The sequence below is a fragment of the Chenopodium quinoa genome, unplaced genomic scaffold (genome assembly GCF_001683475.1).
Source record: "Chenopodium quinoa cultivar QQ74 unplaced genomic scaffold, ASM168347v1, whole genome shotgun sequence".
In the NCBI taxonomy this organism is placed as follows: domain Eukaryota; kingdom Viridiplantae; phylum Streptophyta; class Magnoliopsida; order Caryophyllales; family Amaranthaceae; genus Chenopodium; species Chenopodium quinoa.
In genome coordinates, this window is record NW_018745650.1 from 1,486,620 (window position 1) to 1,497,157 (window position 10,538).

At 35.5% G+C, this 10,538-nt stretch overlaps 2 protein-coding genes across 2 annotated transcripts; one reads left to right on the forward strand and one right to left on the reverse strand.

Moving 5' to 3' along the window:
- The first annotated feature begins 724 nt into the window (after positions 1-724).
- Positions 725-3,382, forward strand: LOC110716992 (lichenase-2-like). Its single transcript, XM_021895636.1, has 2 exons — positions 725-904; positions 2,313-3,382. Exon 2 carries the CDS (start codon positions 2,313-2,315, stop codon positions 3,111-3,113), a length of 801 nt encoding a protein of 266 aa, XP_021751328.1. The 5' UTR covers positions 725-904; the 3' UTR covers positions 3,114-3,382.
- A 2,968-nt stretch (positions 3,383-6,350) lies between these two features.
- LOC110716801 (probable protein phosphatase 2C 63) lies at positions 6,351-10,271 on the reverse strand. Its single transcript, XM_021895440.1, has 4 exons — positions 9,660-10,271; positions 8,968-9,341; positions 7,492-7,728; positions 6,351-6,935 (listed from the first exon to the last, which is right to left on the reverse strand). Exons 1-4 carry the CDS (start codon positions 9,910-9,912, stop codon positions 6,690-6,692), a joined length of 1,110 nt encoding a protein of 369 aa, XP_021751132.1. The 5' UTR covers positions 9,913-10,271; the 3' UTR covers positions 6,351-6,689.
- Between the last annotated feature and the right edge of the window lie 267 nt (positions 10,272-10,538).

The window sequence follows — 10,538 nt, forward strand, 5'->3', positions numbered from 1 at the left end:
TAAATTCTCTCTTTTTACGATATTGTGTTTCAACGTAACAACCCGATGCAATGTTCGGACCACACGCTAGTAGTTATTATTATTATTATTATTATTATTATTATTATTATTATTATTATTATTATTATTATTATATACTAAAAAGTGTGCCTAAACATATTTGTTCATGCCACGTGGCACCTTCATAAATCGAACATGACACGTCATTTTTCAACTATGAGATGAAATTAATGAAAAAGGTATGTTATGAGATTTGAACTCAAAACCACTACAATATGTATTAGAAGACTTATTATCTCATCTATTGATTAATCATGCTGTTTTTCTCAACTCATAAATATAAATATGGATTGGAATACTGAAAAATTAATTGCTGCAGTTTTTAAATAATGGAAGGGTGATGGATGGAACGGAGCTCCACCTAAATCTGATCCGATCCGTCACCCGTTTCATCCATCACATGCCCTTCATTCATTTAACGGAGATTTTTGTATATTGATTTATATCAGATTGATCGGGTTTACGAATATTCAATTATAATTGCCATCCCTAATATTCTTCGATGCATACTCCCCTTCTTACATCTAAAGTTCCTCCTTTATTTGAAGGGAGTACACATAACACATTATTTGTCCAATTTAATTATTCCCTATTCAAGGAAATAAATCGTATAACTTTTGGAATAAAATCATCCCAATTTTGAGGCATAAATACGTAGTAATGAGTCAATAAACTCTTGCTACCCCACATGTTCTGTGTGTGTATATATACAAGTACAAATGTATAAAATCTAACAACTCAAATTTTTATTTCAAAGGTGAAATGAAGGTCTTCTCAAGGAATTTGAACCTTGTTCCAATGGTTTCACTTATAGTGATCATCATATTGCATTTGCAATTCACAAGTAAGTCGGTTAAACAATTTCATTACTTATGTGTTTGAGAAATAACAATCGATTACTCAATTAATTTGCTGATAAATAATGTTTTCTTAAAACTAAGTATTATGTATAATCAGATTAATTGATTTGTGTATTTAATAAAAGTTGTCATATATTTTGATTGCTAATGCTATATTGTTTTTTTTTTTCCCACCTTTATAAAAAGTTTGCGATAACTCTCGGTTCAAGCAATTGTACCCTAAAAAATATTTGTTTACTAATCTGCTGTTATTAATATTACTTACCTTTTTTTTTATAACTTTATCTTAAGAATAATATATGCGGACAATAATATCATATTTACCCAGAATTTGATTGTTTGACTCACCATTTCGGTGTTGACCACCTTACCACCACCACTGACTTCACCTACCTTTGTTGACCTACCCACCTCGAAACCACCCCTCACTAACCCAAAACCCCACACTAATTAACCATCCGAAAATCGCCCACCCAACCCGAAACCACCCTTGTCGGCTAAAACCCCACCCTAATTTCATGAAAACCACTGTTGTCACCTCGACACCACCTCTCACCAACTAGATTTCTCACCTTAACTATTCGAAAACCGCCTCGCTAACAAAAAATAAGGCCAGGGAGGGGTGGTTTGGGGTAGGGTACGTAGAAGGTTTCTGGGTGGTTAATTAGGGTGCGGTTTTAGGGTGGAGAGGGATGGTTTCGGGTTGGGTGGGTGGCTTCCAATGGTTAGGGTGGGGTTTTGGACTAGTGAGAGGTGGTTTTGGGTTGAGAGGATAGTTAGGGCGTGTGGGAAGGTGGTGAAACTGGTGTAGGTGGTTGGTGATGAGGTGGTCATAGGTAAAGGTAGTTGTTGACAAAAAAAAATTTTATATCAGGCGTGTTTTAACAAAAAAAGAAATAAAATAAAATAAAATGTGTGAGGTGGTTTGTGATAAAATTTGTATTTTTTGAGGTGGTTTGTAATAAATTTTCCTTTACAACTTGTTTGGGTAATGTTAAGGAAAGGAAAAGAAGGGGAGGGAAGGGGAAGGAAAAGTGATAGACTTTTCCTTCCAAATCTCTCCATTGTTAGAGGGATTATTTACTTAGAATTTAATCTCTCAATTTCTCTCCCTTCATCCCTAATTTGCTATTTAAATGAAGATACTCTCTTCTTTCATTTTCCTAACCTTTCTTTCCCTCCATTTCATTCAATCCAAACACATTATTAAAGTATTGTTATTTCAAAAAAGTCTAACAATAAATCACATACTTCTATCCCTTTTTTTTTTTTTTTTTTTTTTTTTTTTTTTGACAAGGTAACATAATATCAATTCATTTTAGCTAAGATAACACACTCTTGCCCAAAGTATAATCTCAAATTTCACATATATATTTCCATTACTCATTACAGATGCATATAGCAGCATACTCTTTGGCAACTAACCTGTCTATGCAATCAAGTGCTATTGTTGAAGTTAACTATAGGATGCTAAGCAACAATCTTCCTCCAGCAGACTTGGTGATTAAGTTCTGTCAGTTTAAAAACATCCATCTCTTAAGATTGTATGAGCCACATTCAAATGCACTCGATAGCCTAAGAAGGTCGAACATCAAAGTTGCACTAGGCATGAAAAATGACATAGTAACAAGCATTGCTATGGGTGTAGATGTTGCCATGGAATGGGTTAACACCAATGTTGCCCCTTATGCTAATGAAGTAGATATCGAATGGATCATTGTAGGCAACGAGATGGTGTCTGGTCCTTCTGCTGACCTCATCCCTCAAGCCATGAACAATATATTGAGTGGCCTTAATTCAGCCAGGTTATCTAATATTAAAGTCTCGACAGTAGTAAATGTCAATGTCTTGGGTGTCTCCTCCCCTCCTTCTGCTGCGAGCTTCAGTGCAGAAGCTAACAAATCTATGCAAGGGATCGTAACATGGTTAGCAGGTACAAAAAACCCGCTGTTTATCAATGTGTTTCCTTATCTAGCCTTAGCTTCAAGGCCTAAGGAGATACCATTAGATTATGCACTTTTCAATGCACAACAGTCTGTAATCGATGGGACATACAAGTACTATAGTTTGTTTGAGGCTATGGTAGACGCGTTTTATGTTGCCTTAGGGAACATCGGTGGGGGTAGTGTGACCCTGGTTGTGTTTGAGACAGGGTGGCCTACTGCTGGGAATGATCCTTATACTAGTAAGTAAAATGCACAAACTTATAATCAGAAACTCATTGATAAAATGAAGCGAACAGGAACACCAAGAAAGCCATCAAATCTTTTGGATATCTTTGTATTATCTATGTTTAATGAGGATAAGAGGGCAGCTGGAATTGACCAAAATTGGGGGATCCATTACCCAAATTTGGATCCTGTGTATCCCTTGACATTTTAACTATTATGGAGTATGATTGCTAAACCATGCTATGGCATTTAAAGTTTTTTTTTTTTTTTTCTTTTTTTTTTTTTTTTTTTTTTTGACAAATGCAAAGGAGAAAAACAAGACTACAACAAATTAGAACAATTAATCCGGCATTTCCTAGCAATGTCATTCGCCTTCTGCACCTGGTCGCGCTGAACTTTTAAAATCGTGCATCTTTGGAACGAGACCCCTACTTTGGTTAATTCTTTCAGCAACCAGATTATCGAAATCTCCCTGCCAGTGGACATCTGTAAATTGGTTAGAAGTGCAGTAGAGTCGGATAAAAGAAGGATTCCCTGTCTACCATTAGCACGAGCCCACTTCATAGCTTCGAGACAAGCCCAAGCCTCGCATTGTATGACTGATGCTGCTGTTCCGTGTAGACCCCCTTCTTCCAGGTCATTGCCTAGAATGTTAGCCTTGACTGCCCAGTCGATCCCTGCTCTCCTCGTTTTCTTATCCCATGATCCGTCTGCTTCCACAATGAAATCATCGTAACCACTCTTTTCCTTTCCCAAATGCACGTGGTTGAACCCCGGGGGAATGATCATATTGTCCCTGTCAGCCAACTCCATCTGATGTAGGTGGTTGGCATTTAAAGTTGTAAGTCGAAGACGCTTGATATAAGCCTTGGCTTCAATAATATTCCTAAAGTTTTTGACAGTTTCATTTTCTTCTGTATGTTTGTCTTCGAAACATAAGCATAGATTATAGTTTTGTCAAACAGACCGAAAAAAGGATTTTCATTTATGTCTTGCACAACCATAAAATTCGACACCCTATTGTTGAGCAGTGGTGTGCTAATCACTTGGTCAAATTTAATCAATAACAAGCTATCTACTGCAGTTATAGAGGTAAATCATAAATGTGTTGCGCTGCCTCCTCAAGTGTACGCTTTAAACGAAAAACGATGAATAAATTGTTAGAAAATTTCTAGCAATGACAAAACACAAGTCAAACAGAAGATGGTGAGGTTTTTTATTTTTATTTTTTTATTTAACAATTTAAATAACACTCCCAAAATGGTTTCCTAACACTTTTTAGCTGATGGGTTTCTGAAGCATTCAAATTTTCTGTACTGTTTCTTCCTTAATTATATGTCCTGCATTTTTGCATTAGAAGGGCGCAAGCATGAGAATCAATTAAACTTCATGTCAGCTTTGAAAATTTTAAGGTGATCATGTAAAAAAATGTTCATCATAAGCTATTCTATGTGGCAAGCTCACGGCCACCAAAAAAAAAAAAAAAAAAAAAAAAAAAATGGTCCCTCATTAATTTATTTTTCAAAAATCATTTAAATGATTAACTAAAATTGTTAAAAATATTTTAAAAATTAGTATTGAATATTTATGAAAACCATTCATAGAATAATAAAATTGTTTTAGAATTAATAAAAACGAAAAAACCCAGGCCACCCCTCCCACCAGCAACCCCTTTACCCCACTGATGTCGGCGACCAACGACCCACCCCCCTCCCCGCCGTGCCGGCGACCCACCCCTTCCTCATTACCCCAATTTCCCCCTCCCTCCTTTCCCCGACCATTTCCGACCCCCAATCCTCCCCCAAAACCCTAACCCCTCCCTTCCCCCACCGTGAAACAGTCCCCCTCCCTTTTCCCAATGAAGAATGGGCCTCATTATTCATTGTGATCATGAGAGTGCCACCTCATCAAGGCGGTGACAGATGCAAAGTTTTCAGTGGGGTCCCTTGACCTCACTTGAGCATGAAAATTAAGAATTTTTTCCTATAATTTTTCTTTTCTCTATAAAAATTACTTGTATTTTTATCAAATGACCCCATTAAAAATCATCAAATATATTTTGACCTCGTTAAATATTTTTTTTAACCTCGTTAAATATTTTTTTTTTTTGGATCCACCACTGCATCAGGCCCATAAAAAGCGAATAAAAAACATCCTAAAAATGGGAATATAAACATATGACAGACGAATATCAGAACATGTATAGAATTTGAAACCAAAAGCTCTTGAATATTAATTAGTTCTGATTAGAACATATGTTTTTCAGATTCCAAACAATTTATAAGAACTCCCAGTCAGAAAACAAATTATATCCTATCCACCATTCGACATCAAGGCCGAGAAAAGACTTCAACTCCAGATTAGCCCGATGAGGCACCAGATTTATTTTTAGTGCAGTAACTCATACATCTTTGGCCAAAATCTATCATATCCATCTCACCTCATCATCTTTTCCAATTTCCATTAAAAAACAAACCAAAGCAGAACCCAAATGATATACAGAGTACCTACATGAGTAACATGACTAAGGGTCTGTTCTGTTCAGCTTAATTTCAATTCAGTTCAGTTCACTTTAGCTCCGCTCCAATCAGTTCAGTTCCTAATTTCCTTCTCTCATAAACAATTCATTTCAGCTTAATTCAGTTCAGCCCAAATCAGTTCAGTTCAGTTATATTCAGTAAATCGGAACAAACCCTAAATTCGACATCCTTAAGACCGTAAATATTCTATTCAAACCTATAAATGCTAAAGCCTTTCGATAGAGAGCTTTGGCATCGAAGTCAAATCGTAGAGAAGTTTATTACTTGTTAATACACTTAAACCTTGAAGGCACAAGCTGCAGGATTTAGCTCTAACTCAAATGATAAACAAAAAACAAAAATCAAACCAATGTTAATTATTAAACCCTTTTCATATTAACCTCCAGCAATATCATACGCATCCTTCTTCAGCAAATGATCGCTCTCATCCTTCAAGAACCTAGCTTTATCAGCATATAAGGCAAATTTCACAATACGTTCGTCATAATCATTAGAAGGGTTAAGAGTAGGTCATGATACTGCCATCCAGTGATTAGGAGCTTAAGAAAAGACTTGAAGAAAGTAATTGGACTTTAGGTAGCAAGCTCTTAACACTGATGACCAGTGTCCATAACTAGCTTTTGTTATGAATAGGATTCAGCGCCAAATAATACAGTATAGCTCAAACAAGTTAGCACTTGATATTTAGGGAACATTTCAAATCAAGGGTGAGACAGACAGAGAAAAGACAGTAGTTTTCCGTTAGAGTTATATGTTAAGAGTAAATCAACTAGAGATGTATACTTTCGTATAGAGGGAGTTCATCATAATTAAGCCCAACAAAAAAAAAAAAAAAAAAAAAAAAAAAAACAATATTACTGATGAGATCTCTGTAACCTAAATATCTACAACATTATTGTGTCTGTTTGATATTTCCTTCCACTTACCAAAACATCCTTGCTAGGTATCTTAATATATCATCAACTTTCTACCAGACCCAGCTAGCCAGCCAGCCAATCTTTCGTAGAAAATTGGCCTTTATGACTACTACTCTCAAAATGTCATACGCGCTCACCCTTTTATGTTGACTCTGCATTGAAGGAATATATGTCAGCAGGGGCATTGGTGCAGCTAACAGCAGACTGCTTGAATCTAACAACGTCGCCATTATGCTTGTTATGATCGAGATACATTACTACTACGGAGATATCATCATGGAAATGACGCCTTATGCCTTTCTCGATATTTTTAATATCACTATATCTAAGCTCTCTCTTCCTTGCAGCTTCTTGTAGGGCAGCTGTCACTAGTCTTTTGGCGATTCCCTACAACATAAACAATCAACATTCAATTGTCTGCAGAAATTTTATTGAAGTTTAACATGAACAAATTACAGTTTCTCCATAACAAAAATGATGTCTCATTTTCATTATTGTAAAATACAAGGCGTTGCCATTATGCTGGTATAACACTCTACACTTCCTTATCTCATAGATTTAAATATAAGCAAGGTATAAGCAGTACAACGGTTGATTTACTGCGTTTTTTTTTTAATCTATTTTTTATTATTTTTTTTATTATAATTTTTTTTTTTTTTTTATTATAGAACTCACCCCAGGACTCTTCTAATGTTACGTCAGTGTGTAAAAATCACTCGTTAAAGTCATCTGATATCATGTAAATGTAACCCCTATCTCATCAAGGCCAGTCTTACCATGAGGGCTACTATTTTTACAGTAGTTTCATTGCTCTTCCACCCCCTCCAAAAAAAAAACCTCGGAATAAGGAAGAACGCTACTCTATGTAGGGACCATTATCATAACAGTATGACTTGAGAACGTGGTTTATACAGCAACAAAAAAAGAGGCTATTTAAACTCACCGTTCTAGAATTCTTGGAAACCATTTCCACCACAGTTTGATCAGACAATTGTTCCCAAAGACCATCTGATGCAAAGATTAGAAATAAGTCTTCTGGCTCAAGCTTTCTTTGAATTACCGATGGTTCAGCTGTCATTGCTGGACGTTTCAAGGATATGGGGTAGACAAACTGCTGATATATAGGGTCTCTACTGAAATCTGGTTTTTTCAAGTACACATCTCCAATAGATCTTGATACCTGAAAAAGAAAAGTTGATCAGAACAGCATCTTCATCAGATGCCTTTTCTCAGATAGAAACTTAAAGTATGCATAGCAAACAGCAAGGAATATATGAGGACTACTTATAGTTCTTAATTGTTGTTGAACAGCTACTGCTTTTCTTTTATCGTTCTCATCTCCATAAATATTTATGCTTTGCACATAAAGATTTGAAAAACAGCCTTATCAAAAGGACAGAGTTAAATACTCTATATCTAAAAGGAAATAGACATTAAGAGGTAATAGCATTGGCAAAGCACCAACCAAAATAATAATACACGGTATACACTGCTGAACTCTTTAGTAATTAACTTTGATGCAAAAGAGAGAAAATTTTCAAGGTCAATTTGCCATTGGATGCATTAACTGTATTTTATTAGAAGCATAAAAAAAAGGACAACTTACACAGTGACAAAAAGGTTCTAATATACAACGGTCGAAAAACTCGCATTCATATAGCAATTTCACTTTTCAAGCAATTTTGGTTCAAGTTGTAAAGCATACATTCTATTTTGAAAATATCTTAGGCAACTTTTTTAAAAAAATAAAAGGAAATTCTCAAACTAAAAAGCCTTCAAGCAGAAAGGATACTGAGGTCAGAACAACAACCATATCATAAAATGTGAACATTTAAGGTAAAATGATTTTTAAAAAACACTATTAATGTTGCAAAACAAATTCATACACAAAAATGAGTGTTTACCATTTAAGGCATAATGATTTATAAAATGCTATTACGGTTGCAAAAGAAAATGAAACACACAAACAAGCATATGCTTTGCAAGTAGCAATTAACAAACTATTCTCCTGCACAAGGCGTAATGCAGCTTCCAAATAGCCGTCCACATCAAACAAAGGCACACAACACCCTATTGCAAACCTGTAATATACAGCATACCAGGAGAAATGAAGACAATTGTTGAAAGGCTCAATATCACATGCACCCATCAATCCTCACTGTTCTGTTTGAAAGAAAACCACACAACCACCACCCTTAGAGGCTCCTGCAGAAGCCAAGTCTTGGGAGGTGAGATGTATGCTTCCATATGTCTTCAAGAGAACCTCGAGAAAGGATTATTTTGAACTAAATTAAGGACAAAGGAAGCATAAATAAGTAAAAGCAGACTAAATAGCATGTAGTCCATAATACTCACACCTAAAAAATGCACAAAACACCCAAACGGCCATAAGATTAGAAAGCAATGAATAGATGATTACTTGTATAATCCCCTTGATCCTCCAAACTCCACGACTGTATACAACGATATGAGAGTCATCAGGATGAAGTGCCTCAACCTCTCTTCTAACCTCCACTTCTGACACATTATGATCAGTTGATAACCTCTCAGCCACAACCACTTCCCTTTTCCTAACAGTCACTTTTCGACCCAGCACTGCTCTCGAGTCACCAAGATTGGCAACAAACAATTCATTATTCGCGACTGCACCCAGTAGGCAACATGATCCCACAGAAGCAATATTTGGCTGCACTGATAAATTGCGCTTTACTAAACGCAAGAATTCATCCTCCGTTGCACTAAAAGCCTTCTTAATCACTTCAACCGATAACCCTCCATGCTCGGAAGAAAATTCTGAGATAATAACATAAACTCATCAGCTCGTAAAACCTATTATTAAGAGAGACCAAAGAAATGCAATCAATCCAACACAATTACAAGAATATGAAACAGAAACACAGCATATAATCCATCAAATTATATATAGTACCATTAACAAGATGAACCAAAATTCAATATCTACACAAAAACCAACCTAGACCCAGATCAAAATGGTTAAATCTAAACCAAACCCAATATCACAAATCAATCAAAAAACACAATTAAAATCAAAATCGAACCAAAATCAAGAAAACTAACAAAAGGGTGTTATAATCAAAGCATAAAACTTACTATGGAGGAAAGAAAAAAGATGGGAATTGACAAAACGAGAAGCTTCAGGACCACCATGACCATCATAAACACCCACATAAGTAGCAGAAGGAGAACTATAAACCTGACTTTGATCTTCAAGAGATGAATTAGCTTGAACTACAGCTATTGAATAATCTCCATAAGCATGAGGTTTCAGATCCATATGCCACAATAATCCATCGCTTCTCCTTCCTAAACACCTCTCCAATGGCTTCATACAACTTCTTAACATTCTGGGTATCTCAGATTTTGATGAAATTTGGTGAAAACCCAGAAAAAATCGCAGAAATTATGGTTTTTTTTGATAGAAAATTTGAATTGTGAGAATGAATCGAAAATCTGGGTAACTAAAATTTCGATAGGGTTTGGTTAAAACCCATAAAAATTACAAATTTGATGATTTTATAATTGAAATTTAGGATTACAAGAGTGAATTGGGATCGAAAAATTGAGGAGATTGAGAAGAAATTGGGGGAAAGGTGTGAAATTGGGAAGGGAAAATCGTGTTGAGAAGCCGCGTGAGAGAAAAGGAAGAAGACTGACTCATGATACTTCTACTCTACGCGTGAAGCAAAAGTGAGGAAATTAAGGGAACGTTATTTTTTTCCTTTTTCTTTGCTTTGACTTTGTTTTAGAAAATTAGAAGCTGTTTGAAAATTAATTGTTTAAGGAAATTAGAAGCTTTTCCAAATTTAAAATCCGTATGCTAAATCACCTAAAATGCTAAAAATAATGAAAGATGATAGTGTGAAAATGTGATGTATAATAGAGGGATCCATACTTTCTTTTTAAAAGTGTTTAAAGGGGTAAATAGGATCATTCGGTTCGCATTTGGCTTGTATATTTGGGTTTACAAAA

What these genes read in the sequence shown, in the direction of transcription:
- LOC110716992 (XM_021895636.1), top strand. Translation starts at nt 2,313, where the DNA reads ATGCATATAGCAGCATACTCTTTGGCAACTAACCTGTCTATGCAATCA.
- LOC110716801 (XM_021895440.1), bottom strand. Translation starts at nt 9,912, where the DNA reads ATGTTAAGAAGTTGTATGAAGCCATTGGAGAGGTGTTTAGGAAGGAGA. An exon ending in TCTTTTTTCTTTCCTCCATA is followed by an intron (nt 9,342 to 9,659) that starts GTAAGTTTTATG and finishes TTATTATCTCAG; the next exon opens with AATTTTCTTCCGAGCATGGA. An exon ending in GGATCAAGGGGATTATACAA is followed by an intron (nt 7,729 to 8,967) that starts GTAATCATCTAT and finishes TTTCTTTTTCAG; the next exon opens with GTATCAAGATCTATTGGAGA.